The sequence below is a fragment of the Neltuma alba genome, unplaced genomic scaffold, assembly GCF_004799145.2.
Source record: "Neltuma alba isolate B1F8T4 unplaced genomic scaffold, ASM479914v2 tig00003544_pilon, whole genome shotgun sequence".
Classification (NCBI taxonomy): domain Eukaryota; kingdom Viridiplantae; phylum Streptophyta; class Magnoliopsida; order Fabales; family Fabaceae; genus Neltuma; species Neltuma alba.
Genome location: NW_021633323.1, coordinates 1 through 26,983, shown reverse-complemented (window position 1 = coordinate 26,983; position 26,983 = coordinate 1). Strand labels below are relative to the sequence as shown.

General features: G+C 33.4%; 2 protein-coding genes across 3 annotated transcripts; both read right to left on the bottom strand.

Annotated features, from left to right (window-relative positions):
* Positions 1 to 3,923: 3,923 nt before the first annotated feature.
* LOC114741813 (polygalacturonase QRT3-like) lies at positions 3,924 to 16,333 on the bottom strand. 2 transcript variants are annotated; one of them, XM_028930079.1, is made up of 4 exons: positions 16,329 to 16,333; positions 8,092 to 8,291; positions 7,762 to 7,998; positions 3,924 to 5,044 (listed from the first exon to the last, which is right to left on the bottom strand). In XM_028930079.1, exons 2-4 carry the CDS (start codon positions 8,257 to 8,259, stop codon positions 3,995 to 3,997), a joined length of 1,455 nt encoding a protein of 484 aa, XP_028785912.1. In that variant the 5' UTR covers positions 8,260 to 8,291; positions 16,329 to 16,333; the 3' UTR covers positions 3,924 to 3,994. The 2 variants fall into 2 exon arrangements, with proteins under 2 accessions (XP_028785912.1, XP_028785911.1); XM_028930078.1 differs by lacking the exon at positions 16,329 to 16,333 and having other exon boundaries at positions 8,092 to 8,328.
* A 3,088-nt stretch (positions 16,334 to 19,421) lies between these two features.
* On the bottom strand, positions 19,422 to 21,496 carry LOC114741815 (aspartic proteinase CDR1-like). Its single transcript, XM_028930081.1, has 2 exons — positions 20,778 to 21,496; positions 19,422 to 20,155 (listed from the first exon to the last, which is right to left on the bottom strand). The coding sequence occupies exons 1-2, from the start codon at positions 21,481 to 21,483 to the stop codon at positions 19,725 to 19,727; spliced, it is 1,137 nt and encodes a 378-aa protein (XP_028785914.1). The 5' UTR covers positions 21,484 to 21,496; the 3' UTR covers positions 19,422 to 19,724.
* Between the last annotated feature and the right edge of the window lie 5,487 nt (positions 21,497 to 26,983).

Here is a 26,983-nt window from a genome sequence, read left to right as displayed (position 1 = left end):
GGCATTAGAAAGGCGCCACAAACGTCCAATTGTAACGTGTATATCAGGGCAGGCTAGTCCCTAACCATCATATTAGCCCAACATTACCACGGATCAATTTGGGTATTTCTCACTTTGATAAGCATCTCATCAGGCCTAGATAGCTCATATTTAATTTGGACTGTCCAAATTAATTTTTTTTTTTATTTGTTTGGTTTAATACAATTTTTCATCCTCAGATTTGAACCTATTTTGTTTTTGGTTCATAAAATTTTATGTCTGTGGTTTTGGTTCTTGGAATTTACACCATTACAAAACATTAGCCCCAAACAATTAAATTTTGCTGAGTTGGCACAAACAGTGGTGGTTTGGATGATGTGGCTTCTAACTTAACAACTGCAGTCGGCATGATGAGCTGGACATGAAATTTTTGGGTTGGGGGGGGGGGTCAGGTGCTCTGTCCTCATGTGCTGCATTTTAAACAGACCTGACTCTTTTTTTTTTTTAACCTTTCCTAATTACATGTCCAGTTCATCATGTCCCCTAATTACCTCATGTTGTTATGTCAAAAGCCATATCATCCAAACTAATACCATTTGTACCAGCTCAACAAAACTTAACAGCTAGGAATTAACTTTTGCAATAGAGTAACTTCTAAGGACTAAAACTACAAGTTTGATATTTTAGAGACCAAAACCAAAATGGGCTCAAATTTGAGAGACAAAAAATTATAACTCTATTTGTTTAAAATAAATATTTTGATGGGTATAGAATTTAAAATAAAAATTTTCTTAACTAAAATTTTTTCAAAAAATAATTTTTGATTTAAAAGTAAATAACTAAAAATTTTAAATCTGGACAATTTAAATCTAATGAGTTTAGGTACTCATCATCACCTTGATGAACACAAACTGATTCCACATTACTACTCCTATCTTTTCTTTTCTTTTTTTTTTGTTATACACCGCCCGGTAATCCGACACCTATTGGCAACTGACTAATCTGAACTCGAGGGGTAGGAGTGTCGCGGCTTTCCAGCGGTGGTTGTCTCCTTTCCCAGCAAGAGCGCTTCCCGGAATTTGAACACGCATTCTCATCCTTTAGGGGGCGAGGCCACTTACCAACTCGACCAACTGCTCATTGGTTACTCCTATCTTTTTTTAAATACCAAAAGAGAAACGCAGCTCTTAGAGACTATCCATTGTCATCCCTCCCCTCCATGTCTCTTCGAATCGCTTCCACCACCACGTCAGCAGCTACTATAAGATGGTGTCCCAGCGTTGTGACCATAGCAAGTTTGGTAAAAAGGTCTGCTACTTGGTTGCTCCCTCTCGGAACATGCTCGAAGACAACTGTCCATTCTCTGGTTCTCATAGATTTAATTTCTTCAATCAGGGACACATCAACGTGGGTTGAGAGGTCCGCCTCGTTAATAAGCCTGAGGACCTTAGTTGCGTCAGTTTCTAACACTACTTGTCCTGATCCTGAATCCCAAGCTAGTTTAGGCCCCAACAAAGTCGCCCAAAGTTCCGTGATCAAAGCATCACCGGTAAAGCCCTTAGGATGAAACCAGATATGAACTCCCCTCGACTATTTCAAATCACACCTCCACTTGCTCCTCCCATGTGTGTTAAGCAGTCCCCATCGGTATTAACTTTCATCCATCCCTCTGAGGGTGTCCAACTCAGTTAACGAGCCACAGTTCGGCTGCCATTAGGCATTACTCCCTAGAGTTTATCGTTCGCACACCTGATGGCTTCTATGGTGGTGGCAAAGGTAGCAACCTTTAGAGAGGTGTTGCTATGAACTTTTCCTTCAGAGACATACTGGTTTAGCCTTTTCCAAAGCAATCAAACAGTTGTGCAGAAAAGGCTCACCCTATTCTTTTAAATCAGAGAGAAGACCATGTATGGTGTACATTTTAATCTAGCTTTCACTATTGGCTTTGAAACATAGGCAATTCGTTGCACCTTGTAACAGCACAAGCCAGAAACTCTTAGTGTTTGGACAATCACGAAGGACATGAGTCACAGACTCCAAGTAGTAATGGCACCACGTACATGAAGCATCACTGGTCAAACCGTGTTAGACACATTCTTCATTGCTGTCATTAGACTCCTTTATGATAGCTTGGTGTGCAGTCTTGATGCTGAAATTTTTGAATAGTTCATACTTCCAGCGTGTTATTCTATTTTGCATGGTCAATCACAATCCCCTCTTCTGCATACTTCCAAGCTTCCTTTGTACCCTGCATAGCATATTTAATTACCCGCGTCATTCTATGTCAATAGCAAGGTTCAAGTCATTACCACATTTATACTTGCTCCTTATCACCCTAGCCCATAGCTCTTGACATCACTTGATTAGGTTCCAACCAAGTTTAGCCGTAAATGCTTGATTCTGTAGCCTCATGCATTTAACTCCCAACCTGCCATCTACTTTGGGTTTGCAAACCATCTCCCAAGCGGCTAAATGGGTCTTTCTCTTGTTTTTTTTGCAGTGGAGCCCTATATGACGGCTCTATTGGTCATCTAAATTGCTTAGGAAGATAAGATGTTTGCATGGTATAGCTCGGAATAGTTGAGGTGACTGCCAAGAGAATATTGTTCTCTTGTCAAGAGAAAGGGCTGTAGTTCTCTAGTTTCAGAGTCAATTTTTTGACTGTGTTGACGATCTCATGGAAACTCTCCTCTGTAACCCGTTTCTCATACAAAGCTACTCCAAGGTATTTGCCCAAATCTGTTGCCATTGAAAGCCCAAAGCACTACTAAACAATGGTGTTGCAATTGTCTATGATGCCCACCTGGTGATTTGGTAGATTCAGTTCCACAAGATAGTGGCGCAGAAAATTCCAGTTTACTCTGTCATACACCTTCTCTAGATCAATCTTTATTACCATATAACCTTTATTTCCTTGCATAGGTCGCATAGAGTGGGTGACCTCTTTGGCTACCATATTGTTGACTGAACTGTGTCTCTCAGAGAAAAAACTGCATTGATTGGGGCAGATTATGTTACCACTCCTATCTTAATGCTCTTTATAATCTGTTTTCATCTACCTCGCATAGTGTCAACATGATATTTTTCTCTTTTTTGATATAGGGTCAAACAGTAAATTGCAATCTAAGAGTAATAGAACGCGCAATATTACCAGTAAGATGCATATATAAACTAACATCATACAAAATTACTAAGGTAGAGAATACTTAAGTCAGAATCCAAAGACCCAAAATGCCAACAAATAACCCAATCTGAACATAATGCTCTTCCGTCATGATGCTTTGCTTTATTGGTCCTTAGCTGTGGATGATTGGATATCCACATGTCAACATAGTATTTTAAAGAAAAATTGAAATAGACAAATTGGCTGCAATAAGAGAAATGGAAGGATACATGAGCATGGTTATTTCACCTCTATTTGGGTACTTTTTTAAGCCAATATGCTAACTTTTCATTTTTTCAGCTCAAGTCTAGTAAAATCAGCTAGCCTCTCATAACATAAAGAAATGATGTTCAAATTCTCACTATGAGAAGTGCCCACATTTGCTAGATAACAAAGTTAACTATAAAGAATTGACTCAAACCACAAAGGTCATAAGTTTAAATTCTGCTATCCTACCTATAACTCACCAAAACTTTTACCAATGAAAAGAATTATTTATGCTTTAGTAGATTATACATCAGACAAGTTCTAACCTGTTGAAGATAGGAGAGATCTTCGTACAATATCAAATAAAACTCTATTCATATTTTTAAGTCATTTGTACCCCAAATCTGCAAAATAAGAAACGCATTAAATAGATGATTTTTTCACATTTGCTCTTATTAAAGAAATGGTATTAAAAATATATTTTACATATTCCCTCACCTATTTACTTTATCTCTCTCTTTATTTATTAAGTCAACAAGAGAAAATTGAAAAAAGCTCATTTCCCTGCAAGTTACTTATAAATAGGAACATATTAGTAATAATTACAATGATGTATAGTAAATACTGCATCAAGTTTATGCCTTTTCATTGCTCAACACTAAAAGATACCAACCCTTTAACTGCTTCATTCGTCTCTACAACCACCACATTATCTGACACATTGGTCACACAATGTGCCACAAATTTAGGCTCTTGAGCATAAAATGAATACTGAAAAAAACTAATCCGGTTAGGAAATACCAACACACCCGAAAAATCAGCAATCCATTTGGTTCCATTGCCCCCTACTGTTAACTTCCCGATCGTTGATCTCAACCCCATTCCATTCACATTGTTCTGATCAATCACCACTTGATCAATATCACCAAATTGCCCATCTAAATTCACAATCGGAACCTTCTTATTGGGATCCCCACTAAACATATTATTCACTATATTTAAACCCAGGACTTGACCTTTAATTGACTTTAACACAATATTGGCATCTCCTAAGAATAACCCATTTGTGACATGAACTTGAACTGGGTCTTCCATGACTATGCCTGTATAATCCAAGTAACAATTATCAATTCTAGTTTGTGAATTTCCAGCTAGTTTCACCAATATGCCTATGCCTCCAAAAGATGTCGCTTTGTTATAACAATGGACTCCAGTAATCATATTAGCTTGGCCTCTAAGTGTAATCCCAATGGCTGCCGAGAAAATTACAACATCTGTGATTGCATTGTCATTACTAGCAAGATCAATGGCGGTTCCTGAGTAGTCTTTCTCACCTATGTCTCCACCAACTGTGGAGTGTTGTCCAAGAAAGCAACTCGAGATAAAGGTTTCATGGCCTCGTTGGACTAGAATCCCTTCTGTCGTGAAGTGAAGAAAGAAACAGCTATTGATTCGGATTCTAGCAGAATCAGCAATTGAAATGCCTCCACCTCGGTAGCTCGAGTCGAAAAGGATGTCTCGAAAGCTTATGTCTTCATAGTGAATCACATCATTTTGAGCTTTCTTGCCAGAGATGCCATCGACATGCAAGGATTCCACTAAATTATCAAGTTGTGAAGAGTTTGATGAGGATAACTCGACCAGATACCTGTCACTTGGAAAAGTTTCAGCTGCTCTCAAGCTTCCACTTTTTACCTAATCAACCATATAGATACATGTAGTTAGTTAATTTAATCAATTATACATCTAAGAAAGAGACCTCTATTCAGGTAAAATTTAATTTCTTTGACACAGAAAACTCCTCTTCTTAAGGCATATGCATGAGGAGGGTTATTACTACTGATTAAGCAAATATCTGCTTTTCTGGCAAAAAAAAAAATTAATAACTTTTCTTGCCTCAAATTAAAATCAGGTGAATATGTAATGTTGTGTATTTTGTCTAACACTTTCAAAGGATCCCAATTCTATGTATAGGTAGGGCAATTAAGATCTAATGCAATGTAGGTTAAAGATGAATCAATATAAAGAGGTAAACTAAATTTTATTCATAATTCTTTGCTTCTTTGCTTTCATCATTCATGTCACTTTTTCATTAAATGGATAATTGAATGACTAATTAAGAACATATACATAAATGATCAAATCAAAATTCTTTACTAACATGTTTTCTAGACCATTAAGTTGTGTTCGTCGGAGAAAACCCTCAAATATTGAAAAGCCAAGACAACAACACAAGATTTTAATTTATTTTATCTGCAACAGCAACATCTTATATTTACATCAGGTCCACAATATAAGTACTTCCTCTGCATTTTGGTAAAAGTGATGATATGGTGTTACACTTTATATTATACTCCTCCAATCCTTAATATAAAATCTAATTAACTAATTTGAGTATATTGAAGATGTTAGCTAAATTAGCTAATATAGTATATTTTTTCTAGAATACCCTTAGCATCTTCCTTAATTCCCTCTCCCCTCCTACTTAATTATTATTAGAAAAATATCAATATGATTAATTTGAAAAAAGATTAATAAATTTGTGAAATAAGTCTTACATATAAAATTAATATAAGCTCCTAAATTAAGCCCTACATTAAGGACTGAAGGAGTATTAATATTATACTTTTAATAATCTGCCTAATTCATTGCCAAAACTCAAATGTAAAAATAAATCTATTAAATTGTTGTATTTTACTCAATTTTAAATTCAATATTTATAATTACCAATTTTGCAATTAACGGCTTGTAATTTATAACTCATAAATTCAATTTTATAATCACATTGTCGTGAAATATCTTAGTATTACATTTTATTGATTTTGGACAAAATTTTTCTTGCACTTTACATTTGTATATTTAGTTACTTACGCTAACATGAAAAATAAAACTATAGATAAAAACAAAGATATTTTTAGCCAGCAACATAAAAAGTAAGATTAACACATACATACACATGCTCTCACACACATTCAAAGAGTTTTGCCTATACATATGCTACCTCCGATCTTGACTACAAAAGCTAGACAAAGGGCATATTTTTATCTTAAATATAAAAGCTCAACTCTTACTTCTCAAATTTATATTTTTTTCCCCAAAGTCCCCTTTTGTTTTTTCACAGACCAAACTATCCCTATTTTGAATGCACATGATAGAAGGTTTTCATCAAGAGATAATTAAAAAGATATTTTAGAAAAATTAATATATATTTATCATAAATAACTAACTTAGCTAATCTTTTTTAATATTTACAAATTAATTATTTAACTTTTATACTAAAAACCAAAGAAATACTATCAATGTAGGGGGCAAAGATGTGTTCGATTGAAGGAAACAAAGGGACGAGAAGACGTAAAAAATGTAAAAAATTTGGAGAAGACTAGTTAGAAATTTTTAATTAATTTTTCTTTTTTCTTTTTAATTTTACATCTTCACCTTATTAAAATTTTACAATCATATATTTTTTTTTAAAATCAAATTTATTAAAAAAATTTCTCATCATTTATTTTCCTTGTTTCCCACGCAAACAAACGAGGGTAAAAGTTAAAGTAGGCCTGCGGCAGGAAAAAGGATAAAGCATTCCTAGTTTTAAGAGAAAGATGAGGGGAGTAGAGGACTACTGAAAACGGAATCTCGGTCCCGGAGTTCACTTTGCAACAATATATATAATAGAGGGCTAAAATAAATATCCTTTTTTTTTATGATTTATTTATTAATTCTTTAAATATTTATTTTTTTATGTTTTGGGCTACGAGCTTTCACATCCTATCATATTATATGGGAGATTTTCCTCGTTTGTAATATTTAAATTTAAAACTTTTCTATACGTGGGCCGTGGGCCATGGCCCAAAAAACTCAAAAACCAAGAACTTTTTTCACATTGAAAATCAAAACCCACAACTTCTTTTTTAATGAAAAATCGTATCACTAGTTATCTAGATTTACTTGAGAATTCACGAGATATCATTATTTTTTTGTCGGCAAGGCATGGTTTAGGGGAAGGAATAAAAAATTCTTATTTATTATCCAAAAATGAAAAATAAGTACTTTTATTTGTAAGCTCTTAATAATTAGTTGATAGTTAAATCTAATCATAAATATAAAATTTTGATATCTTTTACTAAAATATTCTTATTAATTATAAAAAAAATTTATAAAAATTATAATTTTAATTATCTGCTACACATCATAAAAGAGAATAATTTTTAAAAAAATAATATATATTTACAATAAATGACTTATTTAATTAATTTTTTAATCACCCAAGTATATTCCTGTGAACTTGTGGTGGTCTCAATTTAAAAGATTATCATATGCCATAAAAAAATAAAAATTAAAACAAAAACAATGATGTTACTGGACGTGAAATGGTTAAAATTATTGAGAGAGAGATGGGGGTGCAGAGTAATAACCACAAGATTGCCACCGCCAGAAGAAGGAAACGAAATTGGTTTGCCGATTCGGTAGCTTCCTCCTTCCAAATCAATAACCACTCCTCCCAAATCCCTCACTCCTCTCACCAATTCGCGTCCCTCCGTCGCCATCGCAAATGCCTCTTCCAGAGCCTTCTCGAACGCTTCGCTGCTCTCCTCTTCTCCCGTCGGATCTCCGCCGTACTCCGCCGGGTACACCACTCTCGTCTTCCCTTTCTGCATTTTACACAATTTCACCGTTTGGATCCCGAGAACAATTGCGGAGAACAAAAATTGTAAAGAAGCTCCAATGTGGCATCGCATTCTTACCGTAATCTTGGTTTCAGGCGAAGCCGCTGCAGCGATGAGCTTTTGGTGAAGCTTCAGGCTGAATTCTGATAGCTTCGGAGCTGTTTGTGTGGTGCTGAAACATGTGGATTCTTGTTGTGACAGCAAAAATAATACGGCAAAACCTACCGCGGAGAATCTGGTTATCATTCTGCGTTTATTTTTCCGAGTGATTTTGGGCTCTCGAGCACAGAGAAGAGATGGGGATGGAGAGCCAGAGGCAGAGAGATGGTGACGGGAGATCAGTAGGAGAGGCTTCTTCTGGAGGAGCGTGGTCGGTTAACTATTAAAATGAAATTTAAAATTGTCAGCGATAATGTTATTGAGGGCCAAAATAATGGTGTAAATTTTTCTCAACACCAAGGGCAAATTTTTGGGGACCGGGTAATTGGAAAATAATAAAAATACTTTTAAAAAATATTTTTTCTGTAAAATGTGAAACAAACTCTTTCTTATATTTATTTTATATATTATAAAATTATTTTAAAAATTATGGTTTGATTTTTATCTAAATATCCTAAAACATTATATAATGTAATAATCAAATTTTTAACTAGATTACTAACTAAAAAGTCCTATTCAATGACTTATTAGGTGTTCTCCTCTGTTTTATTTTTTTTGCCTTAAAAGAATTTTGGAACTATTTAATCTATCTTTCTCGCTAGCACCTCCAAGTAAAAAAGTACATGTGAATGGATAGAAATTGACTGGTTAAAATCTGAAAAAGTACTTATCAAATTGAAGGACAATCACTATACCTTATTTTTAAAGATAACTTGAACTTTTACAAGTAAATATATTACGTGATAATTATAAATTAACTTGTCAAATTTCGCATGTGTTATTGTTAATTATAAAACTTTTACTTGCTATTTTTGGGATAACTCAAATATTCTAAAGTAACTTTGAATTTTATTTTATGGTTAAAATATAATGAGTAAAAAATTTCTACTTGACAACTATTTAAGTTTTGACAAATTAATTTTTTGTTATTACATATCACATTTATTTATAAAATTTTAAGTTATCTTTAACAAATTAACATCTCAAAATGCTTCCATCAGTGGGTAAGTGTTTGGATACTGAAAAATCAATATTTAGTCAATTCCTAATTTTTATGTTTATTCATATTATTAGGCATTTAATCTTAAATGCATTTTTCTCTTAGCTTAGCAAAAAATTTCCAAAAAATTTTAGACCCAAAATGCTATTATCATAGTACTTGGGCTTGATGATATTCGTCTCTCCCAAATTCTTAATTTATATTTTAATTTTTTTTAATAGAAAGATTAAAGCATCAATAACTCAGTAAAAGCGTCGAGATTAAGGCTAATCTTATTTTAAATATTGAAAATGACATATAAAGAATGATTATCCTTCTCGTAGTTCCCAAGTGTGATTTACCTTGGCCTTTTTATGCAGCACGCTCCAACGGCTCCCAGCATATTTAAATTAATCCTACCTAACTTTCTTAATCTAATCAAATTAGTTAAATAGGTTTTATATTAAGGATTGGAGGAGCATTTGGTAATTCTATATCACCACTTTAATGTTGTTTATGATACTCCTCCGGTCCTTAATATAGGACCCAATTATTGAGTTAGTTTTGGTCCTAAATATAAGACCCATTTATCATATTTATCAATTTTCTCTAAATTACCCCTATAGATACTCCCTCAACCATAATTAAGTAGAAGAGGAGGAGGGGTATTAAAAAAGATGATTATGGTGTTTTAGGAAAAATATGTCACTTTTCTTATAATTAACTGACTTACCTAATTTCTTTAATCTAATCAAATTAGTTAAATGGATCTTATATTAAGACCGGAAGAGTACTTTGTAAATTTTAACACTGTTACATTTTTTGGGACTAGTGTTTGAAAAATGACTAAATTTTAAGGATTAAAATTATGAATTAGAAACTTGAATGACTAAAAACAAAATAGACCCAAATTTTGAAGATAAAAAATTATAGTAATCCTTTCTTAAAAATAAAATTTTCCAAATAATGAAATTTTATCCTGAAACCAAACAGTCAGATTATTAAGTTGAATTCTGACCCAAAAAAATATATTATTAAGTTGAAAATAGTGATAATATAATTGTTCTCTTTTTTGACAAATATTTTAGAGGGCGCGAACACACGTGGTAGAAAGGAGAATCCGGTGAACCCACGTCTTATTGATCTCATATTCAGCGCAATCATTGACGGTTTCCCCAGCCACTTTGTGCCTTTGGATTTCAACTGAAATTACCAAATTGTCCTCGTATGCCTTGTATTTTGAAAGAAAAATTAATTCAATTACCTTAAAATATTTTTAAAAGCAATTTTAAATTTAGCTATTTAGAATGTTAGATGCACTAAAAATAATTTAGAATGTTAGAAGCACATTAAAAAAATATTTTAAGGTGTTGAATATATCAGAATTTAATTTAAGGTCTGTAGAAGGCTTCTCACATTTTATATGGCATCCTATTGAGTGGATAATTTCCGGTAAAATTTCTTCTTTCTTTTGTTTAGTAATTTCTTGATTTTAATTAAAAAAAATTGGGTGTAGATGGCAATAGTTCCACTTGTAATAAGAGTAATTAAGGAATCATAAACATGGAAAGCACAAGAAATATACCAAAAAAAACATAAAAGCAATATAAATATAAGGATAAAAATATCTTTTAATTCTAAAAAATTATTTTTGTGTAAATCATAAGTAGATTTTAAGTGTTTTTACAATTGTAATTAACAAAAGAAATCAAATTTTGACCCATAAATAAAATTGGTCAAAAACTGATCCAAAATCATAGTTTCAAAAAACAACTTATAAACACCGTGATGCCAAAGAGAATCATAACCTGGCCTTTTTTTAAATGTAGTAAGACAAAATGCATTAAAAATGACGGCAAATGTTAAAGACTAGATTTAAATAGCTCTTATGATATGTCATTTACCTAATTCAGATTTAGATTGATGGAGTAATTTTGATAAAATTTAAGTTTTGATATGATAAGAAAAGAGCAAGCAAATTTGAATATGATGTAAGAAATTTAAATTTTTTTCCTTACATCAAATTTGAATTGTTGTAGCAAATTTATCTTTTTTTTGCATCAAATTCAAGTATACTCAGTTCTTTTTTGTAGCTAAAAATTTAAAAATGTTATTAATGTAAATTAAAATTTGTTATGCACAATACATTTTAACTTCTTGTGCAAAATTTGAATTAATTACATTGCTGGTTGAGCGACTCACTGGTCACAAAATAGATAAACAGGTGACAAAGATAAAAATTCAATGATATGTTGAGTATTCAACCAACTCCACATGATTTTATTGATCAGATACTAAGTGTTTTATTTAAATTTAAAGGACAATTTAGTCTTTTGGTTTTTTTTTGGCTTGTGATGAAAAACTGGTTCCCACCAAAAATACCAAAAATGGTAGGAATGGATCTTCCTGTGTTTAAGGGAAAATTTTCAGCCGCAGAAAAATCCCTTCTAAAAAAATTTTTGGTACTAAACGCCTAAAACCGGGGTCTTTCTTTCCCTTCTCAAGATTTTTAGATTAACAAACAAACTCTAATTGTTAGCAGTTTTTTATTGGGTTGAATTGTTAGTCAGGAAAATTATAATCAAGTCCTAAAAAAAATTAATTACTAAAAAATCTCAATGATAATTAAACATTTTATAATGACAAGTTCTAAAATGAAAAATAATAACTTCTGAGACTTATTTTATAATTTTTTTTAAAACTTCCTTGTAATTTTCCCTTGTTACTCTATAGCGTTGTTTCTTCCAAGCTTAGCTTGCCACTGTTATCTAAAAAAAAAAAAATTGACAATTGCCTGATTGGATGTGTAGAGATTGGGTGTTTTGAATGTCAAATTAGCTTACTGATTTTTTTGGTCTGTAATGTAATATTTGGACTTTGGAGACCAAGAAGGAGAAGGAGGAAGAGGAAGGGGAAGAGGAAGGGGGTGGAGACTGTGGAGTGGACACTCATTGTTTGGCCGATTTGAGCTTCCTAACTTCCGAGAAGAAAACCCAACAAGTTTCTCCCTCTCACCTCTTCACTCTTCTCCTCACTTTCACCGTTTGCCCCACCTATAGGGAATAAAACGAGGGGCAAATGAGTTATGACATGTTTAAAAATGTTTATAAACATATTTTACACAAATCAAAACAAATTTTTTTATAAATATTTATAAACATATTTTACGTAAATCAAAACAAACTCATCTTACGTATTTATTTTATATTTCATGAACTGTGTTTGGGTCCTTAAATGAGAATAAGAGGTTTTAATTAGAAGTGTTCAATTTATCCTGTCTCGGTGGGTCCATTCCAATCTCAATCATTTTGAGATAGGATGGGACAAGAAAAAAAAATTTCAAGATAGGACAACATGTTGAATGGAATGGGACGGGTCATCTCATCCTGCATCCCATCCTATGATATGTAATAATTTAAAAAAAAATTACAAACATAATAAAAAATACCAAAAGCCCAATAAACCTGTCCACTATTTCAAAGGTCCAAAGTAAACTTGTCCATATTTTTTTTCCTAGCCTATAGTGCTAGGCCCAAAAAAAACAAGAAGGAATTTTTAATTATTTTTCGTTCATACACAAAAAATCATAAATTGTTAGACCCAAAAGTAAATTTGGAAAGGAAAAAAAAGGGGAGAATCCCAGTCCTATCCCAATTCCTTTTAGGACAGGACACAAGACAAAAATTTCTTCCCATCCCTTTTTACCAGGACGGGACCTGGAAGACCCTATCAAGTCCTATCCCTTGAACACCCGTAGTTTTAATTGACTTGAAAATGAACAAAAATTCAAACTGGCTATTGAACCGATCGAGACAGTGAGTTAAGGGCCAGTAAGTTAGATCGTAATCAAACTGATCATATTAAAATAATACAATTAATATGACAGTAGCAAAATATAACATTCATAAATAATAATCACTCAATAAAATATAAGAAACTACAAAAATAATTTGAATGTTTAATTGTACAAAACTAACCTTAATAAAATAATTGAGGGTATTGAGACATTATATAATTTGATTATATATGTAATTATATATTATATAATGTTTGATCATGTTAAATTAGTTGAAATCATAGATAAATTGGTTAAAATTTAAAAGATTATATATGATTTTATTTATTTGTGTAAATATAGTATTTTTAATTAAAATGTATAAAAACATTTACATTTAATTATAAAAATAATATTTAATCCTATTTACTGTTTTTTAATTTTGTATACGCAACCTTTCCTTTTTTTTCGAAAAATTCTCTCTCTTGTTTTTCAAGTAATTGATATGCAACATCACATCAATCAACAATTCAACGCTCTTTCGTCTTTACTGCTGCTTCCGCATTTTGGGTTGCTTGCTGGGGTGGGAAATTATTTTTGCCCCACTTCAAAACACAGCATCCAAGAGAAACCCTCTCCCTTCTTCATGGATCTGATCGGATAGGAGAACAACAATGTTGGAAATAAATATGACAGGGGGCTCTCCTTCATTTAGATTGCTCCTCCTCTCTCCCTCTCTCCTTTCTTCTTTTCATTTTTTGGGAAAAAATTAAACCAGATAACCCACTCCAACTACAGCTCACATCACAGGTCACTTGGTTTTGTAGTTTTAACCAGTTAGATGCTAGTTCAGTACTTGGTAGGTTTACAATTTAAACCAGACCGGATTATTAACCGGTTCATTGGTTTTTTTTTTAACCAACCGGTCAGACTTTTTAATTTTTGCTGCTTGAAATTAATAGCAAGGGATGCACATGATCCATATAAATATATGTTTCCTGTTTGATGTTTAACATAAAAAATAATTAAGTTAATTACTTATATAATAAATAAATATTGTTGAAAAAGTGAATAAATATACACGAGAGACAAATTTCCAATGGAGGTAGTATAATATTGGTCCATACTACTGTCTTTTTCCATGTTTTGCACAAATAAAACGGTCATGGCCCTCTCACAACAACATCAATTTATCATACCCAGTGCTCATACAATGTTTTATTTAGAGTGTTTGGCAACTTGAAAAATACTTCTTAAAAAAACTTTTTCGTAAAACGAAACAAATTTCTCCACATGTTTACTTTGTAAATCGTAAAAATATTTTTAAAATCATAATTTGACTTCCATTTAAATACCGCTCGCTTGCATGATCCACATTCAAATAGAGTTTTGGAGCAACTCGCACCAGAGAAAACGATGAAAACAAAAACCAAACAGTGAGAAAACGATAACCAAACACGCAGAACCCACATGTGCCATGCGAGCTAACCTAATCTACTAACCCGTTGCACTATCCTTGTGGGTTTCTCTTATCATTTGCGTTTCTGCTTCTTTTTCCCCCCAAATTTTTTTCCCCTCAGATCGTCTTCTTTTCCTCCTCAGATATTTTCTCCTCATATCTTGGAGGAATCGAATTCTACTGATTTTTCTGAGCCCTTGAATCACAGTTTGTTTCCTTCTAAACATCACCAAGAACTTTCGAAATCCTTTGTTAGTACAGATCAAGGCCGCTCCAAAACCTAACAATCGAGGAGCGAGTTTGAGTTTGGTTAATCTTGACAGAAATACACGAATAGAACAAGTATTGCCGGTGGAGGATGCTAGGGAATCTGTGCTCAGGTCAGAGGAAGGACTCGCCTGAAGGAAAAAAGAAAACGAAACGTCAACAAAGTGATAATGTATACGATGAGTGCTTCAAAAAGAGCAAAGCACGGAATTTGAAAGTGACCTCATTGTTAGCAGGAATATTAGGATAAATGTTGTAAAAGCATTTGTACTCTTCTTCTTTAGGAGGCCAACTCCAACACCTCCTCAGTCTGGTCGGATATGACATTTTTAAATAAGAGCCTGACGCCCGGGGGGAAGGAATTCAGAAAAGCATCCATAAGAATACGTTCATGACTTGTTTATAAGACCCAGAAGAGTCTCTCTACTGCTCACCCTAAACTTAAACCATACTTGCTTTTTGTAGGATTAAAAGAAAACGCTTGTAAACCAGTCGAAGATCTAGAGGGTGGGAAACTAATATGGCACAGATGAGCTTGAGACAAGATCAAAGGCGAAGGATGATTTAGGAAGTATTTGGATGGAATCAAAATTATAATTTTAAAAATATTTTTACGGTATATGAAGTAAAAATATGAAAAAATTATCTCGCTTTACGAAGAAATACTCTTAAGAAGTTGCTTCCAAACACCCCTGGGTGAAAATGGAATCCTTAAAAAGTTTGCCTTTTAATTATTTGGGCTTCGCCTTCTTTGTTCACCCAGAAATAATTAGTTTAGCCTTCAGAAGAAGCATAATTAAAAAAGTTCATGCCTTACCGGCGATGGATGGTTGGTACTTAGTAAAGGAGATCCGGCGAACTCGACCCTTCCCACTTGGACGTGGAGAATGGATGTGCGTAGGAAATGAGAAGAGGATTGAACGGAAAACGCGTGAGAGGGCATTGAATGGATGGAGTTGGAATTTCGTTCTTTTCTGACCCTTGTTAACCAGAAACAAAAAAGGACAATTTTGCTGCTCTGGCAGTGGGCACTTTTTTTAATGATTATAATATAATAATGATAATTAGATGATAACATGATAATAATAAAAAAATGATATTAAGAATTATAATATTTCAATTCAGATACATAAGATTTTAAAATTCCCAAAAAAAAAAAGTGATAGTTGATCAGATATTTTATAAATATCTATTATGCTTCTTCTAAAGGCTAAACTAATTGTATTAATAAATTGACGATGACAAGTGTTAAACAACTAATGACAAGAAATATACTGACATTAGTAAATTTGATAACTATTTTTAAAAAAATTTTGATATAAGGATACTTTAATTATTTGATCATATTTACAAAATATTATATCAGGTACCAATTCTTCTTTTAAAATTTTGAGCTCATATTGGAATTAGAATATTATAATTTTTAAATTTTTTATGTATTTTTTCTAATAATAATGATGGTATAAAGCAAGGAAAACAAACCAAACTGGATCGGACCGGCAAGTTCAACTGGAAAACCGGTGAACTGGTTGCTGGTTTGGTCTGGTTTGATAAAAAAACTGGTGCCTTATTGAATCGATATTAAATCGGTTCAACCATGGAAAACCGGTAAGAACCGAGCAATTCGATGGTTGGATGGGTTGCCCGGTTTGGACACTTTTATTTTTTTTTTTAACCTCCAATCCCAGAAAATGACGTTTAACATGAAAAAAAAAAAGCTAGGTGCCCAGGTCGAAATCGAAGCTCAACTCCCACCACCCCCAAGCTTCAGTTTTGCTTTGCCTTTTCGCCATTTTTCTCCCCTCTCCCAAATCAAAAATCCCTAGCTGAATCCACTCTCATTGTGCTGGATTTTTCTTCGCCGTCGAAGGTCGCAGATCTTCGCGTAACATCGTCCAGGACTCCAAGTCGAACAGTTGAAGCAGCAGGCCATCGTGGTCGCCTCCTGTCATCCCTTCTTCTTCACGGTGGCAGAATCATTGTTGCAGCTCGGAGGTTCTTCCTTCTACTTCCACTTGTTTCCAGCTTCTGTGCTCTTGTTGTCTTATTCATTACTTTCATTCAGTTAGATGTGCTCTGCTTTTTCCTTCATTGGTCATGCCTTGTGTGATTGTTGATTGTTCTGATTTTGAAGAGTGAGACTGAGATATGTGTGTATAGCACTATAGCTTCAAAGTCATTTTTCTTCTTCACGTTACCGATTATTCCACTTTGCTGTTTTCTTTTTCTCTAATATCAGAGCCATTTTTTGTTTTTCGCTCGTCTGATTGTCTGAGGCTGAACCGAAAGTATAAACACTGAAATAGATAGCTGAATTTGTCAATTTGATTCTGCTCTTGTTTCATTGTGTGAGACTGACTGATATATGAAATCTGAATTTCATATTTGAGGTTGAGCCGTTAAGGAATACTGGAATAGTCAAGTCGTTTGCTGAATTAGGATTGTTTTATTTTAATAATAAGAATGCATTTATATATCTTGAATTAAATTGTATTATTTTAATATGATCGGTCCAACTTGAGTCTGACCAATTATCCGTGACCTATTATTTTGACCGATTTAGTTACCGGTCCGGTTTTTTATTCTTTGATATAAAGTAAAGTTCATCAACATATCCTATCCTTTTAGATTTAGATTGAAAAGTAAAAAAATATTTTTAAAAACTTGCTTTTTTAATTAATAATAACAAAAGAAATCAGTTATTTTTTTGGGACTGAATTATTTTTTTTATTATTCTAAAACAAAAGATGCTTGTCAGCTCGGATTTTGGGGGGGGGTGTAGAGTGTAGATTACTATCCATAGGCTATGCATTCCCGAGGGCGCTGCATTATCATGACAAGACTCATCACTGGATTGCATCTTTGCGTAAGCCGTAAAAATATTTTCGAGGGGATAATATTCTGATCACAACTCAGAGACGTACCGCGGGAAGAGAATTTTGATGTTACTCTTCCCACCGAGAATGTACGCAAGATTAACCATTTTGTTGTTGAAATAAAAACGAATTAGATGCAATTCAGAATCACAAATCAAAACACAAGATACTGAGAAAGATTGGGAGTTTACTCGGTTCTTTCCTAAGTTATGATGAGTGTTCCATGTTCAAGCATGGTGGTTTGTGGATTAAAGTAATCATTGAAGATAGATTCAGGGGGTGTTTGAAATTGATCAAAATGTTTTTTAAAAACATTTTTTCATAAATTAAAATATATTTATTTCGTATATTATAAAATTACTTTTAAAATTATAATTTGGTTTCAATCTAAACTCTTTCTTATTCTTTCTAAGGAGCTTGCAGTCCAATAATTCAAATCCACTTTCTTTTTTGACTCGTTGCTAGCGATTCACCTGTTCACCCAGCCGAATCACCTAGTGCCTGTTTGGGTCAGCGTTTGCTGGCCCAAACGCGGCTTAATTTTAATATAAGCTCGATTGAAAATTGATCCAGTGTTTGGAAAGGCTTTTATCAAATCGGGCTTTTGAAAAATAAGCTAACTGATCGCGCGGTGAAAAATAAGCTACGAAGAGGAGCTTATTTTTAAAGTGTGAAGAGCTTATTTTGGAACCGTTCTGTGGGTGTGTCAGGCCCCCTTCATTTTTCTCAGCCTTCTGGCATTATTCCCTCGTGATTTCACTTTCCAGACCTCTCACCCATGACCCTTCTCTTCTTCTGCCAATCCCACTTGCTCCGTCACCTCCTCCCAAAAGCTCCGTCACTGGTCGCCGTGAGCTCTGTCGCTTCTCCGGCAGAAGGTCATCGTGTTGGGTGTGAGGTATGTGTGGCCTGCTCGAGCTTGCTCCTTCATCGCAACTCTGAGGCCATCTGCAACTTCGCCTAAGACCAATCAACACTTCTCATCATCCTTCTTTTTCACCAAAACGATCCAACCCACGTCGGAGACGTCGCCGCCGCCATCCATAGACTCAACATGAACTTCCTCGATCACGTGAATTGCATGGTGGGGATACTACTGAACTGAGAGTCTCATCTGAGAGTGAGCTCCTCCAAGCACATGTCACTCCACATCGGAATATTCTTCGTGGGAGGACCTGATGATCAAGAAGCACTAGCGCTGGGTAGGAGAATGGCGAGGAGAGAGAACTCAAGCCTCGTGGTTTACAGATTTGTGATGCAAAACCATTAGAAGGATGAGTGGGAGGAAGAGGACGAGGAAGATCGAAGGATCGACGAGAACTTGATAGACGAATTCAGGGCGATAAACTTCAGAAGAGGGGCAGTAGAGTACTATGAGACAGAGGTGGAAGGAACGGAGGTGTTCGAGAGGATTCAGGCACTTGAAGGGAAGTACGACCTGGTGATGGTGGGGAGGAAGCACAGGGTGGAGGTAGATGGTTGGAGGACGAGGAGGCGTTGTCGACCTTATGGGATAAGGCTGATATGTTGGGAATGATTAGGGGATATATTTAAATTTATTATATTATGTAAATTTATTTTTTAATCATATTTTACTTTATATTTAAAATATTTTGTACGATTTTTTTAAAGTTTTAAAATTTAATTTAGTCAATCAATTTCACTTCAATGGAAACTCATTTTAATGTGTACAATCAATAGTGGTATAATATGGGGAAAAATATAATTTAGAGAGACAAAATCAATTGAGGTATTATAATTGGGACCAAATTTGATCCAACCTCGTAACTAATTCTTATATTAAGGATCAGAGATAGTATTATTTAGGCCCTCCTCAATAAACAATAATCCAATCTTATGGTTGCACAGTCAATAATGTATTGAACATGCAAATTAAATGAAATTCTTCATTGACTCATAGTCAAATACAAGATAATTGAGATAATAGATGATGATGATATCTCATGTACCACTCATTAGGTGACTCATAAGATGATCAGGCTAATCCTTCTTACTTTATTCCATTGCAAAGGACCCTTTATATAGATTAGGGTCAATAACCAACTAATATACGATCAAATATGATATCTCAAACAACACTTCATACTTAGCTTGAGCTATATATAAATATATATATTTATCGGTGTTCGGTCATTTATTTATTTTGTTTATCATATATATAATTATACATCTCTTCTAAGTCTTGCCACAATCAGCATGAGCAAAAGAAATCTTTGTGGCTTTAAGGTCATATTCCACTTGAAAATTAACTTGGGGCAAATTTCCGTAGTCAAAATCATCGCTTGGGAGAATGCCTAAACAGAGCAAATCATCAAGGGGAAAGAATATGTTTTGATCTGGCTTCAAGGCTATGTCGGCACCCTCAAAATGAACCACAAATTTTGGAAATTTCTTCTTTATAGTTTCAGAATACTTATTTGAGTAACACAACATGAATGGGTCAGGAGGATTTCTTACTTCTTTAACCCTGATAGCTTTATTTATCAAAGCCTCCACCTTTGTGTAAAACCTTGATTCCATTAAAAAATATGTCGCCCCAGAATCAATAAGAGTGTTCCCCTTTCTTTTGGGACCAGTCTTCAAGGTCTTGTTTCCAATGGTGATACCTTCAAGGTCAATGAAGTACACATAATAAGCATATCTCAAGTGTAAAACCCGAATTCAATCCCAATTACTAATATTGTAAGCTAGAACTCTAGGAAGAAGATCAAGGCACGTACATTCATAACTTGATAAAAATTAATTGTTTTTTAAGGGTAAAGTACCATGTAGCATCCTAATGTTATTTTTCTTATGCATTAACATTTCCTGATGTTATTTTTCAGTTATATATAGCATCTTAATCTTCTTTATGGTTTAGAGTTTTGGATGCACTGTAAATAACACTAGGCTCCTTAAAGTACTAGAAATATTAACATCAACCCTATATTTGGTGTAAGAAAAATTAAATGAAGGGGAAAGGGAGGGAAGGAAAACTTTTAATGAGTATAGTTTAAAAAATTATAGAAATGGGGTTCCAAAATTTTAATAAAGACAATATGTAAGATAGTATAGTAAGGAAAAAAAAAACTTTTAATCCAATTTTCTTAATTTTTTTTTTAATTCGAACTCACTAAAATTTTCCTTCCCCTTCCATCACCTCTATTGCCCTCATACCAAGCAGACCCCAAGGTCGTGGTTACACCATAAATAAAAATTTTATCATAACCTGTAGCAGTACTATTATACCTTCAAGAGTGAGGTAGTAATTTGTTCTCAAAGGATCTCTATGATCAGTCACGAACGGAGTGGATACAGCCCCACGTGATCCAGATATGTTTGAATCCTTACCCAATTTCAGTTTACCTCTGGATTTTGAAAAGTAAGGAACTAAACAGTACGAGAATGTGTGATCTATCTCAGGACCCAACTGTGAAACTAAAGACAAAGGTCCCCCACCAAGCCCTACAAGTCCTGAAACCTTGGGTGAGAATGTCCCACTATTATTATGCCCACATCCTAAAAGTAAAGGTCTCTTAAATGAATCATCAGATTTTCCTCCAAAACTAAACAAATCTCTTGCCATCTCCCCAAACGTAGTTGATGATCCATCCCCATACGCATATCTGTACACGCACTGTGTTGATCTTCCACATTTCGAGTCGCCCTTGTCAAAGAACGACCTGCAAGGTTTTGAGTGGCAAGAGACGAACTTGTATGTGGAAGAAGCAAAGGGATTAAAGATTGGTCCGTTTTGAGGGAAACAAGTTTCACATGGTAAGCATTGGATCCAAATGAGGTCACTTCCTGTGTCTGGGATAGCCCATGTTTCAATTGGCGGAGAGCCAATATAGAGTCTTATGAGGTACTCACCTAAACCTTCAAAGAAAACTGGGGGAAGTATATCAGTTTGAGGAGGACGACGTCGTTTATAGCGAGCCATGGATCGAAGCATAGCTTGTCGAGTGAGTTCTGATAGGGTGCTTGAAGAGTTTTAATATGGTGATAATGGTGAATCACGGTGAATAAAGTCGAAGTTAAGGATCAAGGCATTGGTTAGAATCAGAATAGATGATAGCAATAAGAAAAAGAGTAGTGGAAGAGAATGCATGCTTGCTGCTGATTAGTTTGAATTGGGTTGAGGAAAAAGGAGCACGCTGGTGCCTCAATTTATAGGAAGACTTTGGAAAACTTTTGTAGATTTTTATATTGTTATTATATGAGAAATCTATAATTAGCTATCATCACAAGATTTTACATAGGACATAAATATTAAACATAGGGTGAAGGAGCAAATTTACTTTGAAATATTTCATTCAGCAGCGCTAGGTACCCACAAGTTTTTTTTCAATGCAAATTTGCCTTGAAAGTTTGAAATCATAACAGTATTGCCTTTTTCACCATTAAAAATGTTAATGGTCAATATTACTATTTTACTAGTCAACATTAATTTTTTAACGGCAAGAGGCCAAATTGTTATGATTTTAAATTTTCGGAACAAATTTGTACCTAAAAAATTTTTCAAGTGCCTAGGTCAAGGCAAATCTGCCTCTTAAACCTTAAACATGCTTAAGATACTTGCTCCAACCCTATATGTAAAACCCTGCACATGGGTTCTTAATACATTACCTGATAAAATTCAATTTAAGATTTGTGATTCATATAAAAAATGCCCCTTGTTTTCTTCACACACTTAGCACATAAATAATATTCAGTTTTTATGTACCTCTCTCTCCCAATGAACTTCGAACCCTATATAATATAAAACCTCTTAATCATGTTCATATTTTTGGGTATTTTCGTTCTTTGTGCAATATGAGTGCGTTTGAGACTTGTGAAAAAAAAATGGACCCAATGCTTACTACCAAATTTTGATCAACAGAATTCAATGATTACGGTCATCATATTTGAATTAAAATTCAACATATGGGGACCACGTTTGTAAATAAATAGTCATGTGATGTCCTTATGTTTAATAAGTCTGGTTAAAATGATTTGCTTTAAAATTCAAGTTATTAATGAGACACTCATTTGACGATAACAAAACCAGAAAAGTATTATTTTGCCGAATAACATTAATTAACTAATTAAATATGTCATAATATATTGGACACATGTTGCTGTGTGTCAACCCAAGATATGCATGTATCTATTCTGCGTTTTGCTTGTCGTGTTATATCTGGCTTCATCTAACCCAAGTCTAACTCAACCCAACTTCTTGCCTTTTCTTTAGTCATATAAATCTCACAACTTGCATTTAACTCTTCCATCCTGAGTCAAAGTTTGTGCTACATTTTTATTATTAAACAAATATTTTTGGCCGTATTAGACGTTGGGTTCACACTAAGTACAAACTTATGTTCTTTTAACCTGAGTCTGTGTACCTTGGTTGGTTCTAAAACAGGCTCAGCCTTAAGATACCCAAGGTCAACCCGAGTTACTTGTTTATCTCTGAATACCTTTTTAAGTAACCCAAGTCAAATGATCATAACCGCTCAAATCAGTACTTCAATGTATTCAATTCAACTCAACCCAAGGTTTATCTCTCTTAGCTCAAGTCATATATTTCATTTCTCAAACTCTTTTTAATGCATTTCGAGTCCGTTGTGCCTAATTAAAAGTTATTCTCATGATCTATCTAATTGTAACTAGATTCTTGTTCTTATGCATTGTGCTTTTACTTTCACATCATAGCGTCATTCATACTCGGTGTTTCTATTCCGATCCATATCTGCTTGATAATATCTTTTGGATATATCAAGTCACTGTGCTTTCACTTATAATATCCTTTTTACTCATCTCAAAAGATGTGCTAAACTGAAGTTACTCATTTTAAGTGTAACTTGATAATGCTTCAACTTGTGGTTAATCTATGATCAGCTCGAGTCAAGCTTATTACCTTTCTTACCCTTCATACCTTTCTAAGTCAACTGGAGTCAGATATGTTTAACTAGAAGTTATCCCCAGTCTCATCTGAATTGTTCAAAGATCTTGATTATTCAAATTATTTTTTTACTTTCACATTCTTACTTGATCCTTCTGCCTATGCATGCTTGATTATATCGTTCGGATACGTCAGGTTCTTGAGCTTTCTCTTCTATCTAACTCGAGTTAAAATGCCTTGTGTCAAAGCAATACTTCAAAAATTTCAATTCTTATTTTATGTCAACTGAAGTTGTTCTAGACCTTCTCTAACTGTGTCAAAATATATTGTGACAAATTAAGACATTAAAACTGTGCTAAGCAACATATTGGGGATATAATGGTTATATCTCGTGTTATCGCTTTTGTCAGAACTTACCACGGTAAAATGTTGCAAGCTAAATGAGAAAAAGATTGTGTCTAACAGCTATCAAATTACCTTCACCTATAAATGCAGAGTCATTCAAAACAGAAAAGAGTGCAAGAAAGGAAAAAAAAAAACCACAATGAAGGATACTGTGCTTAAACTTTGTTTCAGCTATATTGCATTAGAAGCTCCAACACTTGTGCTCTTTGTACTCTAGTGATTGCGATAATAACTTGAGAGGAGGAGTATACACAATGTAATAATTTAATATTTGAGAATTACTCCAGATAGAGGACTTTTGAGAGGATATGTTACAAGTTGTAAGGAGTTGAGATTCTCAGGTACCTCACTAAACTAAAGGGATTGTTGTGTCTTCAGTGGTGTCCAGATCAAACTTGTGAGATTGTAATAATTCACAAGTATCTATGTTAAATTTAAGGAATTATAGTAGATTGAAATATTAGAAGGTTTTTGGGTACTTGGCATATATCATTATGGATTGGACTGAATCGGGATAAATCGCAGTTTGCATCTTCTCTTCCCTTATTTCTTTATAGTTCTGACTTAACTAGTTTACATATTTGAATGTGCATTTCTTGTCCATTAAATTTATATTCAAAATTACTTATTGCTTTCACCGTGATGACAAAAAGATCTTGAATATAATTTTTCTGGCTACTCAATTCACCTCTTATTGGGTGTTAGATGATCCAACATTTAAGGCTTTAAGGGTATAATATCATTATCCAATAGAAAATATAGGCTTGTAGAGCTTCATTTTCTCATCATTTAGTCGATGTTAAACTTCTCAACCTGTCATTTTATTCATTGATTCATATATGTAGTTATACATGTGCAACTTACATATAATCACAATTATTTTAATTGTTCATATATATTTAATGTTAATAAATATTTACTTAAGTCTTAGAGATAAAAAAGTTAGGATGTTATTCAACATTTGAGCATTTAAGGGTATAATATAAGGTTTGGATGGATGGAGAAAATGAAGGAAGAGAAAGATGGAGAGAAAATATTTTCTCTTTAGGCAAATTATACTTTTTCCCCCACACAAAAGAAGCTTGAATTAATGAACTCCTCGTAGATGTCCAGCTCTACAAAAAAAAAAAAAAACATGATGAACTCCTCATAGAAGGAAAAAGAATATATTTTTCCTTCTATTATTTTCCTCTATTTTAATCTTTTTCCCCTACTTTTCTCTTCCCAACGTAAGGTACGTAAGTGTAGATACTAAAAGTAATATTTCCAATTTGACGAGGGTTTAAATTAGAAATATTACATAATTAAATTTCAAAATTGGCGTGGTCCTCTCAAATTTTCATTGTAAAAACGCCTCTGTCACCCAATCCAAAGAATCATAATTGTATTGGCCCAAAAAAAAATTAACCATAATTGTATTTACACAAAGTTTGGTTACTCGTTAACTTCTTCTGTATTTAAATTTATGATTAAATTAAGTAAAAATATGACCCAAAAAAATAAGTAAAAAGTATGACCATTTCTCTTGAATTCCGTGAAAAACTCCATTTGCTTCGTGGAAGTTTCTTTTCCCTCCCTGAAAAAGTTTGTGAGAGACGATGTCCTCTATGCAGTTATAGGCATTTCTTGCTTTCCTGTAAGTTATAGTGTTCTTGTTATATATGACGAAGGTATTTTGCAATAAAATTAGAAAAAAATTAATATATAAGTTCCTATAATTTCATCTCATTTTCAATTAAATTTCGCAGCTTTTTGACATTTATTGAGTCATTGTAGTTCCTCAATTAGATGTATATACTAATACTTGATAGCATAAATAAATAAGTATTGGAAAAATCATACTCAAATACAAACCCTCAAGGGGACGTCACTGTCCTAAATGAGTATTCTAAAACAGTTTCTTGGAGACATGTCCATTTTTTGGTGCATTCTTATCCACATAGAGTTTCGATATAAACACCGTGCAGGCATTCAAGTAGTCAACGAAAAATGAAATAGAAAAATGAATATTATGTTTTACTACCTCCGGTTCTCAGTTAGTTAATTTGAATATATTAATAAATTAATTAAGTTAGTTATTGTAATAAATACAAGTTGATTTTCTTAAAATATTTTTCAATTATGACTACCTTTAAATGCAAACCCCTTAACATGTGTAAATAATAAGAATACTTTAGAGAATGAATTACAAATTTTGGAGATAAAGTGAATTGATATTTTATATTTATAATCAGATTTAATCTCTAATTAACTCTTATATTAATAACCAAAAGTAGTATATCTTTGTCATTTTTTGTTGTTAAAGTGGGTATCAGAGTCATTGACCATTGTCAGCCATGATAGACCTTTCAAATAGCCCCACTAATTATTTTGCTTCCACCTCCAACTTTAATTACCCATACATTCACACCTCCCACTTATTTATCTAATATCGCTCATTTTCTTACAATAAAGCTCAACCTAGAAAGCTATCTTATATGGCGAGTTCAAATGCTCCCTATGTGTATGGTCAGTGCTATTTTTACTACATTGATGGCTCAACATAGTGATTAATATCTATAATTGAGAAAACTATTAATAAGAAATTACAAGGACTTGAATAAAAATTATACGAAACTATAAATACTAATGTATTAATTTTCCTTTAAAATATATTATGGCAAATATTCTTGAATGAAATGATGAAGAAAAAAAAAAAAAGCAAAGCATGCATTAATACTAATAAGGCCGCAAGTGGGACTAATTCCCGAATAAATAATGAGGCATCTTGCCCTTCAAAGACATCATGAAAGCTAGAACATGGTGGACACACTTCGCACGCAAAAATATAATAATGATTCAAAAGAAATTGATAATAATATTGGAGAAAGAAATAATCTTGTCACAATAATGGAGTTTGTCTTTGTAATTGCATGATCAAGAAAAAAACAAATGTTCCTGCACCAGTGCCGAATTTCCAATAGTATAAGAGGGCAAAGCTTGCTATGCCAAGGCTTCAAAAAAGTTGGCAGGCCAGTTTTCCCATCAAAGAAGAAAGTGGGAAACCTTATAAAAACAAAAGGAAAAGAATTATAAATGAAAAAGTTTTTATTCCTTAGACCTTACATTATGTTTGCCACCCACTATTTCTTCATCATCCATGTCGTCACACTCCTGACTCTACAGT

Bases quoted from the DNA above. Each gene is read 5' to 3' on its own strand.
- LOC114741813 (XM_028930079.1), bottom strand. From the start codon at position 8,259: ATGATAACCAGATTCTCCGCGGTAGGTTTTGCCGTATTATTTTTGCTG. The intron at 7,999-8,091 runs GTAAGAATGCGA...TGTAAAATGCAG, and splicing joins CGCCTGAAACCAAGATTACG to AAAGGGAAGACGAGAGTGGT. The intron at 5,045-7,761 runs GTTATTACTCTG...ATGGTTGATTAG, and splicing joins CTGGCGGTGGCAATCTTGTG to GTAAAAAGTGGAAGCTTGAG.
- LOC114741815 (XM_028930081.1), bottom strand. From the start codon at position 21,483: ATGCTTCGATCCATGGCTCGCTATAAACGACGTCGTCCTCCTCAAACT. The intron at 20,156-20,777 runs GTATAATAGTAC...TTGACCTTGAAG, and splicing joins TTACTACCTCACTCTTGAAG to GTATCACCATTGGAAACAAG.